Here is a 20,672-nt window from a genome sequence, read left to right as displayed (position 1 = left end):
GCAATGGCCTTATCTTCATTCCCTACACATCCATGCAGCTAAGAACACATAGAACACCTCTATTGTATTTACATCCACCATCACCCCAGGCAGACATCCACAACTTCATGTAAAAAAATAACCCTGCCCACAAATCTCCTTCAAACTTCCTCTATCTTACATTAAATGCAAGGCTTCTGGTATTTGAAATTTTAACTCAGGGAAAAAAGATACTGGCAGTCAACTCTACCTACATCATATAAACCTCAATCAGATCTTTCCTCAGCCTTTGCCACCACAGAGAAAACTTTCCAAGTTTACTGAACCTCCCCCCTATTCCAAGTAGCATCCTGGTAAATCTTTTCTGCACTTTCTCCAAAGCCCCCAGCCTTCCTGCAATAGGGTAACAAGAACTGAAAGCAATACTCCAGATGTAGCCTTGAATTTTGCGAATTTGGAACCTAACTTCCCAACCCTTGAAATGTGTTCCTTGACTAATAAAGGCAAGCATGCTATATGAGTTTTTTCCCTTTCAAGCAGAGTAACTACTTTCAATAACTATGGACTTGAACCACTAGACCCTCCTGCACATCAATACTGTTAAAGTTCTTGATAATTTTTAATTGAAATTTAAGAAAATGAAAAATAATTAACATGTAAAACCAATTATACTATTTCAGAAAGTGCATTTTAAAACACTCACAATGGCCAAGAACTTCATTTGAAAATGTTTGACAAATAACAAAGTTTATAAATATTCTACTCAGGCAGTTAAGTTCAATTATATCCAACTTCTCACTGCAGTTTTGAGGAACAGACCCCAATCTGAAATATTAACTTGCTTTTCTTTCCACAGATGCTGCTTGACTGGCTGAGTTAGCATTTTTGTTTTTATTTCAAACTCCAGCAGCTGTAGCTTGTTTTCCAAGGGGATTAAGGGGTATTTAAATAGTGTAATCAGAAAATCTTCCTGCACTAACTAGCATCAGGATGATGTATAATGCTTCACATATTCTACAAACCAATCACATTCATTCTAAGATTTTAAGTCTTAACTAGACGATTTTATCAGGAAACCAAGAGAAGGGTCACTGCCATTTCACAAGCTGAAGTGCAACTAAGCTTTGTTGTAAGCTGCCTCTGATGTCCAGTGGGAACCAATGGGAACCACAGCTGGCCAATCTTCTTTTGGGGAAGGGAGTATACCAAGGTTAGTGCCATAAATAAAGTTCTATTCTATAATATTTGATAGCAATGCAAAATGTGAACCTCTGGAAAGATTTTGGGACACAAATATAACAGCAATCAAAACTCCACCATTAGGTCAGCTTTTCTATTCTGTAGAAGAATATTACCATTAGTTGCTTGTACAAAAGGGAAGTAATGTTAGAATGAGACTATGTTGAATTTTGCCCTCTTATCTTGGGTGACAGAGGAGAGATAAACAACAGACGTTCAGGAATATTCATAGATATTCTTAATTTACCTCGAGCTGAGGCACCAGCTATCAATGGAACATAGTTGCCATCATATCCTAGACGGTAATTCATTAAATTCCGCAACTGATCATAGCAAGTGAAATAAATAACAGTAGCAGGCACGGCCATTATTCTGTAAAAAAAAAGTCATACATCATAATAAAAGTACAATACAGCAATCTGAAGTGTGCAAATGTAACAATGCAAAATATATTTCTTATTATTGCAATGTTAAGATTCTACCCTTTCATTAAACTGTGAAACAAAACTTTCAAATAGTAATGTCTTACAATAGCTAAAGTCTCCAATAATTCCAAGATGGCCAACACTCTGCATATCCAAGATAAAGTAATCCCATCCTCATTAGAAGTTAACAGGAAACAATGTGCAAAAATCTTAGGCACCTCCAGATTTCCAATATAAATTTTGACTTAGATTTATTTTAAACTTCTGCATTTCTGCATGTGTGGAAGTCAGGAACAGGAAGGGAGCAGTTACTCTACTGGGACTATTCTATAGGCCCCCTGGTAGCAGCAGAGATACCGAGGAATAGATTGGGAGGCAGATTTTGGAAAGGTGCAAAAATAATAGGGTTGTTATCATGGGTGACTTTAACTTCATTAATATTGATTGGCACCTGATTAGTTCTAATGGTTTAGATGAGGCAGAGTTTGTTATGTGTGTCCAGGACGGATTCCTGTCACAGTATGTGGACAGGCCAACCGGGGGAATGCCATACAAGATCTCATATTAGGTAACGAACCAGGTCAGCTCACAGACCTCTCAGTGGGTGAGCATCTGGGGGACAGTGACTGCCGCTCCCTGGGCTTTAGCATTATCATGGATAAAGATAGAATCAGAGAGGACAGGAACATTTTTAATTGGGGAAGGGAAAATTATGAGGCTATAAGGCTAGAACTTGCGGGTGTGAATTGGGATGTTTTTGTAGGGAAATGGACTATGGATATGTGGTCAATGTTTAGGGATCTCTTGCAGGATGTTAAGGATAAATTTGTCCCGGTGAGGAAGATAAAGAATGGTAGGGTGAAGGAACCATGGGTGGCAAGTGAGGTGGAAAATCTAGTCAGGTGGAAGAAAGCAGCATACATGAGGTTTAGGAAGCGAGGATCAGATGAGGCTATTGAGGAAAGTAGGGTAGTAAGAAAGGAGCTTAAGAAGGGGCTGAGGAGAGCAAGAAGGGGGCATGAGAAGACCTTGACGAGTAGGGTAAAAGAAAACCCCAAGGCATTCTTCAATTATGTCAAGAACAAAAGGATGACAGGAGTGAAGGTAGGACCGATTAGAGATAAAGGTGGGAAGATGTGCCTGGAGGCTATGGAAGTGAGCAAAGTCCTCAATGAATACTTCTCTTTGGTATTCACCATTGAGAGGGAACTTGATGACAGTGAGGACAATGAGTGAGGTTGAAGTCCTGGAGCATGTTGATATTAAGGGAGAAGAGGTGTTGAGAGTTGTTAAAATACATTAGAATGGATAAGTCCCCAGGACCTGACGGAATATTCCCCAGGGTGCTCCACGAGGCGAGGGAAGAGATTGCTGAGCCTCTGGCTAGGATCTTTATGTCCCCATTGTCCACAGGAATGGTACCGGAGGATTAGAGGGAGGCGAATGTTGTCCCCTTGTTCATCAAAAGGTAGTAGGGATAGTCCGGGTAATTATAGACCAGTGAGCCTTACGTCTGTGGTGGGAAAGCTGTTGGAAAAGATTCTTAAAGATAGGATCTATGGGCACTTAGAGAATAATGGTCTGATCAGGGAAAGTCAGCATGGCTTTGTGAAGGGTAGATCGTGTCTAACAAGCCTAACAAGAGTCCTTTGAGGAGGTGACCAGCCATATAGAAGAGGGTAGTGCAGTGGATGTGATCTACATGGATCTTAGTAAGGCATTTTATAAGTTCCACATGGTAGGCTTATTCAGAAAGTCAGAAGGCATAAGATTCAGGGAAGTTTGGCCAGGTGGATTCAGAATTGGCTTGCCTGCAGAAAGCAGAATGTCGTGGTGGAGGGAGTACATTCAGATTGGAGGGCTGTGACTAGTGGTGTCCCACAAGGATCGGTTCCGGGACCTCGACTTTTTGTGATTTTTATTAACGACCTGGATGTGGGGGTAGAAGGGTGGGTTGGCAAGTTTGCAGACGGCACAAAGGTTGGTGGTGTTGTGGATAGTGTAGAGGATTGTCGAAGATTGCAGACAGACATTGATAGGATGCAGAAGTGGGCTGAGAAGTGGCAGGAGTTCAACCCAGAGAAGTGTGAGGTGGTACACTTTGGAAGGACAAACTCCAAGGCAGAGTACAAAGTAAATGGCAGGATACTTGGTAGTGTGGAGGAGCAGAGGGATCTGGGGGTTCATGTTCACAGATCCCTGAAAGTTGCCTCTCAGGTAGATAAGGTAGTTAAGAAAGCTTATGGGGTGTTGGCTTTCATATGTCAAGGAATAGAGTTTAAGAGTCGCGGGGTAATGATGCAGCTCTATAAAACTCAGGTTAGGCCACACTTGGGAGTACTGTGTCCAGTTCTGGTCGCCTCACTATAGGAAGGATGTGGAAGCATTGGAAAGGGTACAGAGGAGATTTACCAGGATGCTGCCTGCTGCCTGGTTTAGAGAATATGCATTATGATCAGAGATTAAGGGAGCTAGGGCTTTACTCTTTAGAGAGAAGGAGGATGAGAGGAGACATGATAGAGACATATATTAAGAGGAGTAGATAGAATGGACAGCCAACACCTCTTCCCCAGGGCACCATTGCTCACTACAAGATGACATGGCTTTAAGGTAAGGAGAGGGAAGTTCAAGGGGGATATTAGAGGAAGGTTTTTTTTTACTCAGAGAGTGGTTGGTGCATGGAATGCACTGCCTGAGTCAGTGGTGGAGGCAGATACACTAATGAAATTTAAGAGACTACTAGACAGGTATATGGAGGAATTTAAGGTGGGGGGATATATGAAGGCAGGGTTTAAGGGTCAGCACAACATTGTGGGCTGAAGGGCCTGTACTGTGCTGTACTATTCTATGTTCTATTTTGTCAGTAGAAAAGAGCAAAATTTAGGTTCCAAACATTCATTTTCCAAAAATTGGAAAAACTTCTGGTATCCTCTTTTATATTATTGGCTAGCTTCCCTTCACATTTCATTTTTACTCTCCTTATGGCTTTTTAGTTCCCAGTTCTAACAAACAGTCTTTGTCCCAAATCATTCACTCTGTCTCTCTTCCCATAGTGTGGCCTAACCTGCTAAGTACTTCCAGCATCTGCAGATTAATTTTCATTCTTTCTGATAGTGGCAAAACATTTATAATATAAATAATTGTATGTTTTGAATTAACCCAGACCCAAATTATTTTTATATGCAGAACTGCAGTTCAGAATTGGAAGTCTCAAAATTTAAGGCAAAATGACTTAAATAATCTTACAATGTTGGAGGGAGTCCACTCCAGAGTGACTTTAGACCCTCATTACGAACAATTTGAACAAATGCATCCTGGAATACAGAAATAAGAAAATCCTGGTATTATTTCAATGATATAAAATCAGCTCATTTGAAAGGATAAACCTATCACAGCATTGATTGGTTGGTGTTTTCCACCTCCAATGAGCAAATATTAATTTTGATATGCTGCCACATACTTCCAACAAATATATTCACACCTCTCAATACTGGAGTAAAGCACAATGCATAGTAAGTAACTTGTACTAAATGTACACTAAGTAACATTAACAATAAGCTACTCAACACCAAGGTACAATTTCTTGGTCTTCTGGCTGCAGGAAAATGAATGCCACCCCAGGAAACTGGGATACCTTCTGGCAGTCTTCAACTGTGGGATGTGCCCTTTTGTTCTCTGAGGAGTGTACATGGCTTAGTCACCATAAAAATGGGTCTTTAGCCCACCATGTCTATGCAGCCCATTATGGCTGCCTGTAGAAATCCCATCTGTCTGCATTAATTCCACCTCTCTCAATACCTTGCTCATTCAAGAAGTTGTTCAGATGCCTCTTAACATTCTTACTATTTCCACCTCCATTACCCCATCTGGAAGCTTACTCTAGATACCAAGTATTGTGTGAAGAATATACCAAGATCCCCTTTACATTTCCCCCTCTCACTTTAAGCCTATGACATAAAGTTTTCAAGTTCCCCATCATGTAAACCAGACAATGACTCTCTACCTTACTATACCTCTCAGAGTTTTTATACATCTCTATCATAACAAATTTAGCTTCCATTGTTCCATGGAAAACCCAGGTTAACAAAGTTCTTTATTACTCAAGCCCTACTATGTAGAAAATCTTTTGCACACCCTCTCTAGCTTAACCACATCTGTTCAATAGTACATCAAACAGAACTGCACACAATACTCCAAGTGTGGCCTATCTATACTTGGGTTCAAGTATAGATAGGTCAGCTGAAGGGATCATCGGGGGGGGGGGGGGGGGGTGTTTCTTCCCGCCATTACAGACAGTTACACCACACGCTGCATCCGCAAAGCTAACAGCATTGTGAAGGACCCCAAGCACCCCTTGTACAAACTCTTCTCCCTCCTGCCATCTGGCAAAAGGTACCGAAATATTCAGGCTCTCACGACCAGACTGTGTAACAGTTTCATCCCCCAAGCCATTAGACTCAATTCCCAGAATATAATCTGACTGACACACACATACACTCTCTCTCTCTCTTTCTACTGAACACCACTCCACTCCCTTTGCAATTTTTGTTCATTTCTTTTTCAATTCCTGCTAAAATATTGTTTACATTTACATCATTATATTGTAATTTGCCCTTTACTGTGCCTATTGTCTTGTTTATTAATTATTGTACTGTCTTGCACTGTTTTGTGCACTTTATGTAGTCCTGTGTAGGTCTAAAGTCTAATGTAGTTTTGTGCTGTTTCATGTAGTCTAGTGTAGTTTTGTGTTGTTTCAGGTAGTCTAGTGTAGTTTTGTGTTGTTTCAGGTAGTCTAGTGTAGTTTTGTGTTGTTTCAGGTAGTCTAGTGTAGTTTTATGTAGCACCATGGTCCTGGAAGAACACTGTTTTGTTTTTACTATGTTCTGTACCAGCAGTTATGGTTGAAATGACAATAAAAGCGACTCGACTTGAACATGGCATCCACACTCTAGTACTCAATACCTTGACTGATATAGGCAAACATTCCATATTCCTTTTTCACCACCCTGTCTACTTGTATTGCCACTTTCCGCGAACTATATACTTATACTCCTGAGTAGCTCTGTTCAAAGGTACTCGCCTGATCCTTGCCATTTAATGTGCTTGATCTTTCATGGTTTAACTTCCAAAATGTGTCATTTTGCATTTGATTTAACATCTTACCAAATGGTGTTCAAAATTTGAAACCCATGGCCCACTGCCTGCATAAACCATCAAGGACCCATTTTATTTTTTTTCTAAAACACTAATCCCACTCTGACCAATCTTATCCTCCCTAGAATAGGCAATTGATAAAAGCCCTGAATTGTTTGAAGCAAAAGCATTTTTATTTATTATTTTCCCATGTTTGCTACCTAGCTTTGCTGGCGAGCCAAGCCTACCCTCAAATGGCCTCGAGAAGATGATGGTGAGCCATCTTCTTGAAGTATTGTATCACCTTTGGTCAATGAGGGAAATCTAGGAATTAGACCCAATGATGATTCCATGCCCCTGCTGACTCCTCTTTCATGATGCTGGAGTTCAGTTTAGGAGATGTTAAAAGATGGCAAATAACAGGAGGGAGATAGATTAACTGCTGTGGTTACAATAACAATCTTGCACTCAACATCAGCAACACTACGAAATTGATTGAGCACTTTAGGAAAAAGGGAAGTGGGAGAACACACACTGATGGGATCAGTGATGGAAGGAGTGAGCAGCTTCAAGTTTCTGAGCATTAACAGGTTAGAGGATCGATGCTGTCCCAACACTTTGATGCAATCATGAACAAGGCACACCTGCAGCTATATTTCTTTAGGAGTTCAAGGAAATTTGGTACGTCACCAAAGACTCTTGCAAGTTTCTACAGATGTACCGTAGAGAGCACATCTGATGTGGAAGCTCTGATTTGCAAGAGCAAAAGTGGCTGTAGAGAGTTGTAGACTCAGCCATCTCTATCACAGGCACAACCCTTCAAACAATCATGGACATGTACAAAAGGTGGTGCCTAAAGAAGGTATCATACATCATTAAAGACCTTCACCATCTGGATCATGTGTATCGCAACCACTGTCTGCGAGGAGGCAGGGGAGCCCGACGACCCACACTCAAATGGTTTAGGTACAGCTCCTTCCCCTCCAACATCAGGTTTCATGAATACTATTTTGCTATTTCTTTTCCATACTTTTTTGTTAACTTATAGTAATATCTGTATTGCACTATGCTGCTGCTGCAAAACAACAAATTTCATGAAACACATCACTAAAAAAAACCTGAATCTTGGTATGCAAGAAACAGGAGAAAAAGGCCACCATTGCCTTTGAGCTCACTCTGCCTTTGTTAGATTACTGGACTGATTAATTGTCATTATCTTTACAGTTTAACAATTAATACCCAATGAATTGCCCTCCTGAAATGTCAATGCATTCCACAGATTCACTACCTTCTGTCTAAAGAAATTCTTTCTCATCTCTGTTCTCATCTACCTTCAGATTTCGTTGCTTCCCTTCTCCTCAGTAACAGTAACTACACTCAATTCTATTCACTGAAGCTGTCAAATTTCTGGTATACTGCTTGCGTCTTCTACAGTGAAGGATGACACAAAATACTTTATCCCTCTTTACTACCTCTCCTGCATCATTATTTTGCAGCAGTCCGATATCAATCCTCATCTGTATTTTATTCTATGCATATCTGAAAATACATTTGGTATCCTCTTTAATATTATTGGCTAGCCTGCAATCAAATTTCATTGTTTCACCTCTGGCTTTATAAGTTGTCTTCTTTTGGTATCTAAAAGCTTCCCAATCCTCTAACGTTACACTATATTTTGCTTTATCACCTGTCCTTTCTTTTGCTTTTATGTTGTTCTTATGTCTTCCTATCTTTATGATACCTCTTGTTCTGCACCTTCTGAATTGCTCCCAAAAGTTCCAGCTACAGTTGACCCTCCTTATCCACAGGGGATTGGTTCCAGGACCTCTTGTGGATACCAAAATTCACGGATACTCAAGTCCCATATTCAACCTGTCGCAACCCGGTGGATCTTAGAACCCAGTGGAACCCCAGACCTTATTTAACCTCGCTCAACGTGGTGGACATTAGGACCGGGCGCCAGAGCTCCGAATGTGCAGTGTTTCTGTTCACGATGATATGAATGTGCCACAACTCTGAGGGGCCGAAGGGTACAAAGTAGCCCCCTCCTTTTTGAGAATCGCAAGATCGCTATTAATTCGGGTCTGGGACCCAGGAAATGAGAGAGAGACACGCAGGATCCTCAAGGTTTGGAATGCGTCCTGGGCCTCCGAAAGAAAAAGCCACGGATAACGGCCATTGTCTCTGGGAGATGGAATTGTGTATCAAGTACTGTACTATTCATTGATGCCCTCAGGGAATGACCAATGTGGGCTGGTTGAGGGATGGCACCATCCCAACCTGATTGGCATCTGAGACCCTGTGAGTAAGAATAAAAGAGGGTCTGGGGAACACCCCTTTAGACGCACCAGGAGAAACGCTAGAAATCCCGTGACAGCGTTTAACAGAGACAGCCGGTGGGGCCCGCATGCGTCCTTTCCCGTTGCCTGGGATTGGCGGGACTGACCACGGAAGAACGGCTTAGCTAAAAGGAAAAAGACACCAACGACATTTCAAAGGATCGACATCATAAAAAAGGAAACTCTGGCAAGTTCCAAAAATCTCTCTCTTGACTCCAACCAAAGGCTGCAGCCTGAATGAACTAAAGTGACTTTTATATTTCCATCGGACAATACATTATCCCCTAGAGCTATTTCTTATTGATTATTATTATACCCGCACTTTTAGATTTAGCATTGACAACGTATATTATCTGTCTGTTTGCAATGATATTATTTTTGTGTATTTTTACCAATAAATACTGTTAAAAATAGTACCATCAGATTTCAACGGACCTCTCTATCTTTGCTGGTAAGTGACCCAGTTACAGGGTTCGTAACAACGAAAATAATCACGATCACAATTGAAAATAAAGTGGAAATAATAAACCGATCAGAAAGAGGTGAAATGCCATCGGTCAGTGGAAAAGTGTTAGGCTACGTCGGTCAACGATCAGAACAATTTTAAAAGATAAAGTGAGAAAGGCTCTGCCCCGATTAAAGCTACAATTATTACTGAGCAATGCAATGGTTTAATTATTGGGTTTTGGTTTTTGATCCTCCACATCAACCCGGCACGGTGGACAGCGCTCTCAAGAGCGATCTGTCCCGAATTCCGAGAACTTCCATTCCTGAGCCTGGCGCTGAAACATACGTTCTTAAATGTTTTATATGCATAGAAAGGTAAAATAAATACTATATACTAAGACAAATGTTTGACTAACTGACGCTAAATAATACCGGATGTACCTATTACGACTTACTTAGTAAGAAGAACTTCTGATTTTTTTCGATCCTGATCCACGATAACCCACGCACATCCTCCCGTATACTTTAAATCCTCTCTAGATTACTTATAATACCTAATACAATGTAAATGCTATCTAAAATGGTCGTTATACTGCATTGTTTAGGGGATAATGACAAGAAAACAAGTCTGTACATGCTCCAACAAGAAGTGCTGGAAAAGCACTTTCGGGTTTATGCGATTCGCGGTTGGTTGAATTTGTGCATGCGGAATCCGTGGATAAGGAGGGCTGACTGTACTGTAATGTTAGTGTCTCCTTCCAACCAATTTTGGCCAGCTCCTCTCTCATGCCTCTATAATTCTCTTTACTCCACTGTAATACTGATACATATGACCTTACTTTCTCCCTCTCAAACTACAGGATGAGATCTATCATATCATGATCACTGCTTTCTAAGGATTCCTTTAGTTTAAGTTTCCATATCAAATCTGGTTCACTACACAACAACTCATCCATAATTGCCTTTCCCCTAGTGGACTCAATCACAAGCTGCCCTAAAAAGCCATCTCACAAATTCCCTCTTTTGGGATCTAGCACCAATCTGATTTTCCCAAATCTACCAGCATACTGAAATCATCCACGACTATAATAACATTGTCTTTTTTCACAAGCCCTTTCTAACTTCCACTGTGATTTGTATCCCACACCTTGGCTACCTTTCGGAGGCCTGTGTATAATGCCCAGAATATTTTTACCCTTGCAGTTTCTTAATGCTACCTACAAGGACGCTACATCTTCCAATCTTATGTCACCTCTTTATAAGGATTGATTTCATTTTTTAACCAAGAGCCACTCCACCCCCTTGCCTACCTCCCTGTCCTTTCAATACCATGTAACCTTGGATATTAAGCTTCTTTGATCTGTGATCTTCTTTCAGCCACAACTCAGTGATACCCACAACGTTAAACCTGCCAATCTACAACTCCTCATAATCCAAAGGTGATAGAGGTGCAGCTTCAGTTCTTTAACACAGTCTCTAAGGAGTTGCAGCTCGATGTACCTTGTGCAGATGTTATCAGGGAGACTGGAGGTCTCCCACATCTTACACAAAGTACACACCACTAACCCTGGACATATTCTCACTGCACTAGCTACAGTACATACTAATAGGTAAAGGAAGAGAAAGACAACTTATTAGAAACTTTATTTCATCCTCCGTCCGTTCTCACCCAAGTCTGTTGAGTCAAATCTTGAACATCCAACAATGGATGCTCCACTTAAACTCCACATCCTTTTACTGCCCCATGCCTAATAGATCATTATGATTGCAGCCTGCTGAATAGACTATGCTTGATCTTCTACCTCAGTGCTATCATCCAAGACACATTTCGCATCTCAGTCCTAAATTACCTATCCCTTCTTCTGAAATCTTCATTTTAGACTGATGCAGCAAGATGGCGGCGTGACAGCAGCGTGCAGCGGACACTTCAGGATGAATATCTGTTAAGTAGGAAGCCATGCACAATCCTGATTTGATGGAGACGGATGTGAGAAGCACGGAGGAACATCTGGTGAAACTTCTGACATGCCTGTTTTGCTGCCGATGCTACTGTGTGATCGAAAAATCTCTGGAGAGGAAGGCCCTGAATCCTCGGATTTGCCTGTTGTTTGGCGGCCGGGGCCGGAAAAGATGGTGCTCGGTGTCAGAGGCTCGAAGTTTTCGGATGGACTCAGAGTTGGCTGTGGTCGGGTGCTTCCAGAGGCTGCATCGGGAAGTCGTGAGGTGCTGGAGGTTCATTGCAGGAAGAGTTTTTCTTCCTTCTACCCTCTACATAAGATGATGGGCTATCAAGGACTTTATGACTTCTTTTTTTACCATGCCCATGGTCTGCTCTTATCAAATTACGGTATTGCTTTGCACTGTTGTAACTAAATGTTATAATTATGTGGTTTTTGTCAGTTAGTCTTGGTCTGTCTTGTGTTTCTGTGATATCATACTGGAGGAACATTGTATCTTTTCTTAATGCATGCATTACTAAATGACAATAAACGAGGACTGAGTGTCCTCATAATCTAATCTAATCAGCCAGTGGAAATATTTTCCCTGAATCTTCCCTGCAGATGCTTTAAGAATTTTGTATGCTTTGAGGAGATTTTAATCTTCATATACAACCTCATTCTACTCAATTTCTCTTCATACTGGAAATTAACCATCCTTGGAATCAATCCAGTTTTCACCGCAAACCTACAATGCAAAGTAGATTGTTTTCAAAATTGCAAAAGGACTACCTTACTCGTATATTCTGGTCCTCTCTTAATAAAGGGGAACATGCCATTCCCGTTTGTAATTGTTTGCTGCACTTACATGCTGGCTTTCAGTAATCTGTGTGCAACTGTACATAGGTCTACCCAATCCCTCATCTTAAATGGAAAACAATATTGACCATTAAATGCTGTTTTCAGCGGATATAGATTAGCTGTTTGCCAGAATACACATTTGGACATATCAACAGCAGGATTAATTATTAGGAAAACATGCTTCATTTATCAGTATCAAAATTACATGCTCAGATGAAATTCCTAATTCACAAGTTGTGTTGAGCTAGGATTATAATAATTGGTATATAGCACTGTAGTAATTAAAGTGGCCACCTTAAAGCTTCAGGGGCAGTGTATGCTCTTATATCAAGTGATGTATGTGCAGAATATGCATATTCTTTCCGCGACTTGAAATGTTTGGTCTGGGTGATCTCGTTTGATCACATTCTCTGAAGAACTGCTGTAGATGAAGTGACTAGTGTAAAGTATACCTTGTGTAGATTAACATCAAATAAATAACAACCTATACGAAGCTGAAGGAAGCTTCTGGGAGCTGACAGTAACATCATTAAACAAATTGATTCCTATTCTATCATAAGTTGTCAATGGGTAAATATTAATATGGATAAAAATGTTGCAGAAATGAATTCCAGAAGGCAAGATGCTTACCAATGTTCCTCTAAATTGTCCAGGAGCTTTATACCAAGCACTGGTATTTCCATTCTCACAAACACACAAATGGTCCATCAGGCCATTGCAGTACAGAAAACATTTGCCTAGATTTTAAATAATTTAAATAAGTATAAATAGCATGTTTGATAGACTGTAAGAAAAATTAGTAAACACAAATAACACAGAAGAAATTCAATGGAATTTATTATATATACTAACAAAATAAGGGAAATTCAATTCTCACAGCGACACAGTATATTCCAACTTGCAGCTGCTCAGACATTTTGAGACATTCTGAGTCATGTTAAATTTTGCTACTCAAATAAAGAAATCGAAGAAGTTTACCCAAAGTTCCTTCAGCATCTTACTTTATGCAATGGAAAAGTTTACATTCGTTAGTTAAAATTAGTATTTCATTTTAGTTATTATAGTAGCTACCTTTAAAAAATGGAGTCCTTTGTGCTTGTAGTCGTATTTTCACAACATCAAATGGAGTAACTGTAAAAAAGTTGTAGCCTGTTAATGCCCAGCACAATATTATGTTGTAAATGTTTTTAGATTTCATTTAAGTAATGCAAAAAAAGCCAAATTCAACCAATCATGTGGCAGTTTATTCTGCATGTATCATTGTTTACTTAATATGTTATGATGCTACAATACCATACTTTTTCTTATGTGTTGTGCGCCTTGGTCTGTTTCATTTAGTGGTATACATGTGTTCAGTGAATAGCAATAAACTGAACTTGAATTTAAACAATGTAGGTTACTTTTAGGCCACTGAATCTAAATTGGAGCCCAGAGGAATCCCATTTCCTTCCAGTTTTCCCTTGAGCTCTTCTTCCCACATTCCCATCAACTGCCCTCAGATTTTAACTCTTACGTATTAATCAAATTGAATTGAATTGACTTTATTTCTTACATCCTTCGTATACATCATTAAAAATCTTTACGCTACATCTCCATCTAAATGTGCAATTATAGTAATTTATAATAAATAGTCAATGTAACATAGAAATACACTCAACTCAGAGTGAGTTAATCAGTCTGATGGCCTGGTGGAAGAAGCTGTCCCAACCTGCACATCTTTGGAGTGTGGGAGGAAAAGTGGCCAAAAGAAGAAAGTGCAAACTCAACATAGACTGCACTGGAAGTCACAATTGAACTCTGCGAGACAGCAGTATCAGCTGAACAATTATTTAGACATGAAAACAATTTCTTAAAAATTGAAGTAGACAATAAAAATGGTTTCATAATCACATACTGTCTACAATACCAGTGGGAGAGTAGTGTCAAATCAAAGGGCAATTGAGTAAATTTTGTTCAGAAGAACTGCATTAATGTAGGCCTGTAGCAGTGTGCTACACGCAGCGCTAAAATTACGACACGGAGTCGGTAACTGCAGTCGAAGGAAAAAACTTTATTCGAAAACTTCAGCCTCACTTTTAAGCCTCTGTCAACCGGCCCCCCATGGCGCAGAGGCTCCAAAGCTCCGTGCTCGCAAACCCCTGTAGGCTATCTAATTGTGAGTCGGTTCGGATACGCCAGGAAATAGGTCGCCACAGGCCTGTATTTTGTTGAAACATAATAGTAACTCCAAACTAGAAAAACACAAGTAATTCTGCAGTTGCTGGAAATCCAGAGTAACACACGCACAGAATGCTGCAGGAACTCAGCAGGTCGTGCAGTATCTAAGGAGAGGAACAAAGAGCCAATGTTTCTGGCCAAGACCCTTCATCAAGACTGGAAAAGGGGGAAGAATACAGAATAAGAAAGTGGGGGAGGGGAAGGAGTAGAAATTAGGAATGATAAATAAAACCAGGCGCGGGGAAAGGTTGGTGGATGGGAGGTAGCAGTTGTGAGAAGTTAAGAGATGATAGGTAGAAATGGTAGAGGAAACTGATAGGAGAGGAGAGGAGAGACCATGGAAGAAAGGGAATGAGAAGGGTCCCCAGAAAATGATAGGCAGGTGAGGAGAAGGTAAGAGGGAAGAGCTAAGAGGAAGCCAGAACAGGGAATGGATAAAAGAAGGGGGGGGGGGGGGCCAAAATGAGGAAATTACCAAAAATCAGAGTAATTGATGTTGATGCTGTCAGGCTGGAGGCTACCCAGACAGAATATGAGGTGTTGCTTCTCCAACCTGAGCATGCCCCATCGTGGCAGTAGAGGAGGCCATAGACCAATATGTTAGAATGGGAATGGGCAGTGGAGTTAGGGTGGCCACCAGGAAATCTTGCTTGCTGCGGACGGAGTGGAAGTCCTCCACAAAACCACAGCTCTTTAAGGCTCACCTTGAAACTCTGGTTCAGGACTTCCTCAAAGTACCACTGAAGGCCTTGCTGATGATTAAGCTTTGGATGCTTGTGAGCAGCAAGGTAGACCATTTGCATTCATACCAGTTATATGCAACCATGGACAGACTTCAATGTAATTGTGCCAAAGTCTGTCTATCAGTTTATGCAGTTTAATTAAAAACAAATCTACATACAAGTCCCAGTAGTATTTATACAAATAGTGTACATTTTCTTCCCATTTTCACATTGTCATACCAATTAATGACGTCACAATTGCACCAGAACATGATGCCATCATTTGCTGGACAGGTGTGATTCCGTTCAAACCAGTGAACGTCTGTGAACTTGTCATTTTCCTTTATTCTACAATACAGACAAAACATTAGAATTAAATTTTATAATTCTTTAAATAAAATTTAAATTCCAGATATTAGTACTACTTTCGAAAGCCATTTACAAACTTGATCTCCATTTTCTGTAAAATGACCATGAAAACCTACCTCATTCACTTAGGTTTCACTTATCTGTCCAAATATCATCTAGCATTTCAATGTGAGTCTCTGATACTGTAAGTGAGATGAATTGGGAGCATTTTACAGCATCATCAATCTCACACATACATACGACATTTATATAAAATCTTCAACGTGTAGCAAGAACTTTGTTTATAAATGTTGAACTATATGATTTTCATCAAATCAACAAAATAAAGTGAGATTCAGGAACAATAACATGCATGAAGCATTCTGCAACAACCCAAGTTCATATTTTACATGTTTACAGTGGCCAAATTTACAATTTCATGCACAAGGAACTAACAGTTTTCTTTTTTCTACAAGACCATGACAATTATTAGGTATAAAAACAAACAAAGCTTAGGAACTTCATCCTGAGAAAGAAGTGATCACATCATAACTAAATATACATCTGTAGCCACTTTATTAGCTACACCTTAACTCCTGCTTGTTAATGAAATATCTAATCAGCCAATCATGCGGCAGCAACTCAATGTATAAAAGCACGCAGACATGGTCAAGAGGTTCAGTTGTTGTTTAGACCAAATATCAGAATGGTAAAGAAATGTGATGCAAGTGACTTTGACCATGAATTGGTTGTTGGCTCCAGATTGAGTACTTCAGAAACCTCTGACTGATCTAGGATTTTAATCCACAACAACCTCTAGAGTTTAGGGAATGATGTGAAAAATGCCAAAAAAAATCCAGTGAGAAGCAGTTCTATAGGCAAAAACACCTTATTAATGAGCGAAGTCAGAGAAGAATGTCTAGATTGGTTCAAGCTGACAGGAAGACAACAGCTCAAACACGTAGCCACTGAGTGTCAAATTCTGTATGGGGGCATAATTCAATCAGAAATTGGCCTTGAAGGAAATGTGACAATGTGACAAATGTGACAAAGAACCAGAGGTCCACGGTCAGTTGGCAGATCCCGATACTGAACTCCAACGGTCTCCATAGAGTTCAGGTCAGTAGGCTAAAGGACAAAGACCTGCAATCCCCAAGGACAAGGACAGCAGTTGGCAGGCCACAGTACAAGGGCCGGTGGTCCTCGAGGTTGGTGAGTCACAGCAAGTCATCAGCAGATGCCTTTTCAATGGCTCTCTACTCAGCTCTAAAACATCTGGACAGTGAAGATGCATACATCAAGATGCTCTTCATTAACTACAGCTCAGCATTTAACACTATCATCCCCTCAAAACTATTCAATAAGGCCTAAATCCCTCCTTGTGCAATTGGATCTTCGATTTCCTCACTTGCAGACCATAGCGAGTTCAGATTGGCAACAACATCGCCACTACCACCATCAGCACAGGTGCACCACAAGGCATTGTACTTAGCCACTTGCTTTGCTCACTTTATACTTATAACCATGAGACTAAGTACGGCTCCAAGTACATATTCAAGTTTGCTAACGACACCATTGTCATTGACTGAATGGCTCACAGCAGGGATATTGAAAATCTGGTTGAGTGGTGCCATAACAACCACCCCTCACTCAATGTCAGGAAAACCACAGAGGGAATTCGAGATGCAAAGTGTCAGTCACATAACATCTCTAACCATTCTCATATCAGAGAATCTGTCCTGGAGATAGTATGTAAGTGCCATTTCAAAGAAAGTGTGGCAACATCTCTACTTCCTTAGAAGTTTTCAAAGATTTGGTATTTCATCTAAAACTCTGGCAAACGTACATAGATGCATTGTAGAGTGTCCTGACTGGTTGCATTATGGTCTGGTATGGAAATACCAGTGCTAAAGAATGGAAAAGCCTACAAAGAGTTGTGTTTACAGCCCAGTTAATCACAGGAAAAACTCTCCCCATCACTGAGCACATCTACAAAGAGGACTGCCACAAGAAAGCAGCATCCAAAATCAAGGAACCCACTGTCCAGGCCATGCTCTCTTTTCAGTGTTACCATCAGAAAGGAACCTCAGGGCAAATTCCACCCGTTTCAGGAACAGTTCTTACTCTTCAATCATTAGGCTCCTGAATCAGCATGGACATCTTCACTCACCACAAAATTGAACTAATCACTGAACACAACCTTTGGACTCACTTTCAAGAACTCTACAACTAATATTCTGTTTATTTATGATCGTTTCATTTTGGATTTGCACAATTTATGTCTTTTTTGTGTGTAGGTTTTCCATTGATTCTATTACACTTCTTTGTTCTACTGTGAATGCCTGCAAGGAAATGTATCTTAGAGTAATACTTGGTGACATACACGTACTTTGATGATAAAATTTACATTATACTTTGAGTCCCAGGAGGTAGATGAGTCAACGTCCCGAGGTCAGATGTCGGTGTGTCCCAGGTCAAGGTTTGAACGTTGGAGGCCCGAAGGTGGCCAGTCCTGGGGTTGTGAGGCATGAGGTCAACAGGACCTGGTGGGGGAGGAGAATAGGAAGGGGATTGCTTTCCTGTTGGTGTGTCTGCCTTGTGTGTTGCTCTGCTGAATATTGTGGACATATAAAGTAAACCAGAAGTGTGATAACTCTTGTGAGTAGCCCCCAGCACATCCACAGATGTGTTGGTTGCTAAAAGAAATGATAAATTTTACTGTACTTAGATGAACATGTGACTAATACATCTAATTTTAAAAATGGATGAAGACCAAAGAAGCTATAAACTGTGCAGAGCCTTGTCAGCTCCATTCCTCACCACTGCTCAAACCCTGACCTTGAAGCATGAAAAGAAAGAACATAAAAAATTTTCCTCATGCCAACTTCTGTCTGGCTGGGCACAGCTCCAATGCCATATTCAAATTTGCTGATGACACCACTGTCGTACACCAAATCAAAGGTGGTAATGAATCAGCATTTAGGAGGGAGATTGAAAATCTGGCTGAGAGGTGTTCTAACAACAACCTCTTACTCGATGTCAGCAAGTCCAAGGAGCCGATTATAGACTTCAGGAAGTGGAAACCGGAGGTCCATGATCCAGTGCTCATTAGAGGATCAGAGGTGGAGAGGGTCAGCAACTTTAAATTCCTCAGTGTTAATATTTCAGAGGACCAGTCCTGGGCCCAGCACACAAGCGCAATTACGAAGAAAGCACAGCAGTGCCTCTACTTCCTTCAGAAGATTCAGCATGACATCTAGGACTTTGATAACATTTTAGTGGAGAACATTTTGACTGGCTGCATCATAGCCTGGTATGGAAACATCAACGTCCCTGAAGGAAAAATCCTATGAAAACTAATGGGTATGGCGCAGTCCATCACAGGAAAAGCCTGCCAAGCACATCTACATGAATTGCTGTTGAAGGAAAGCAGCATCCATCATCATGGACCCCCACACCCAGGTCATGATTTCTTCTCATTGCTGCTATCAGGAAGAAGATACAAGAGACTCGGGACTCACACCACCAGGTTCATTAACAGTTACAACCCCTCAACCACTGGGCTCTTGAATCTAAGGGGATAACTTCACTCGCCCATCATTGAAATGTTCCCACAACCAATGGTCTCACTTTCAAGGATTCTTCATCTCATGTTCTTGATATTTATTGCTTATTTTTATTATTATTTCTTCATCTTGGATTTACACAGTTTGTTCTCTTCTGCACTCTTGTTGAATGCCCGAGTTGGGCAGTCTTTCATTGATTCCGTTATGGTCATTATTATATAGGTTATTGAGTACGCCCACAAGAAAATGACTCGCAGGGTTGTATAAGGTGACATATATGTACTTCGATAACAAATTTATTTTGAACTTTTATAATGACTTTACTCTCCAAAAGGACAAGTTATGAACCTCCCTCTCTCAAAGCCCTTCAAGCCAGTTTAAGAAAGCCCCTCCCTGCTGCTTCCAGGAATCACGCATTCACATAACTACTTAGCATTGATCCTATCTTCCACGTCCCTCCCTCAATTAATGGAGTGTCACAAGCATTTTCTCTGCTCGTTTGAACATCATCTGCTTGAAGATGCCATGAACAATTTTTTTGACTTTCTAACAAGCAGTTTTCATTCTTAACCTCAAATGGAGTCTGGACACAGTAGGCCTTTAATATCCATCGCAACTGATTTCCCTTGTTCATCATGTTGGCCAGTCACAACAATCCTTTTCTCATCGGTAGCAATTTTCAACTAAGCAATATTGACAATAGAGTACAGTGGAAGAATCAGATGAATTTCATCAAAGAGTAATACAACAATCCAAAGCGCGTAAGCTAGCCAATAATATTTAAGAGGATATCAAAATGTTCTTCAGATACATAAAGTGTAAAAGAGAGATGAGAGTGTATAATCAGACTGCTGGAAAATGATGATGGAGAGGTAGTAATGGGGGGGACAAGGAAATGGCAGATGAACTGATTAAGTATTTTGTATCAGTGTTCATTGTAGAAGCCACTAGTAGTATGGTGGCAATTCCAGGTGTCAAGGGTCATTAAGTGTGTGGTTACTATTACTAGAGAGAACGTTCTTGGGAAACTGAAAGGTCTCCAGGTAAACAAGTCACCTAGACCAGATGCTGTACAGCTCAGGATTCTGAAAGAGATGGCTGAAGAGATCGTGGGGGCATTAACAATGATCTTTCAAGAATTACTAGATTCTAGAATTGTTCCGGCAGACTGAAAAACTGCAAATGTCACTCCACTCGTCAAGAAGGAAGAGAGGCAGAAGAAAGGAAACTATAGGCCAGTTAGTCTGACCTCAATAGTTGGGAAGATGTTGGGAGTTGATTATTAAGGATGAGGTTTCAGGGTACTTGGAGGCAAACGATAAAATAGGCTGTAGTCAGCATGGTTTCCTTAATGGAAAATCATGCCTGACAACTCTGTTGGAATTCTTTGAAGAAGTAACAATCAGGATGGACAAAGGAGAATTGGTTGATGTTGTGTACTTGGACTTTCAGAAGACCT

General features: G+C 40.5%; 1 protein-coding gene across 1 annotated transcript in view; it reads right to left on the bottom strand.

Moving 5' to 3' along the window:
* LOC132395500 (probable mitochondrial glutathione transporter SLC25A40) overlaps positions 1-20,672 on the bottom strand; it is a 59,002-nt gene that overhangs the window by 30,946 nt on the left and 7,384 nt on the right. Inside the window, exons 2-6 of the mRNA XM_059972212.1 lie at positions 15,540-15,647; positions 13,432-13,491; positions 12,991-13,097; positions 4,890-4,957; positions 1,466-1,590 (exon numbers count right to left, since the gene is read on the bottom strand). Coding sequence (XP_059828195.1) covers positions 1,466-1,590; positions 4,890-4,957; positions 12,991-13,097; positions 13,432-13,491; positions 15,540-15,636 — 457 coding nt within the window. The 5' untranslated portion in view covers positions 15,637-15,647. The remainder of the gene's footprint in view (positions 1-1,465; positions 1,591-4,889; positions 4,958-12,990; positions 13,098-13,431; positions 13,492-15,539; positions 15,648-20,672) is intronic.

This window comes from Hypanus sabinus, chromosome 6 (assembly GCF_030144855.1).
Source record: "Hypanus sabinus isolate sHypSab1 chromosome 6, sHypSab1.hap1, whole genome shotgun sequence".
Lineage (NCBI taxonomy): Eukaryota > Metazoa > Chordata > Chondrichthyes > Myliobatiformes > Dasyatidae > Hypanus > Hypanus sabinus.
This window is presented reverse-complemented; position numbering and strand designations above follow the sequence as displayed.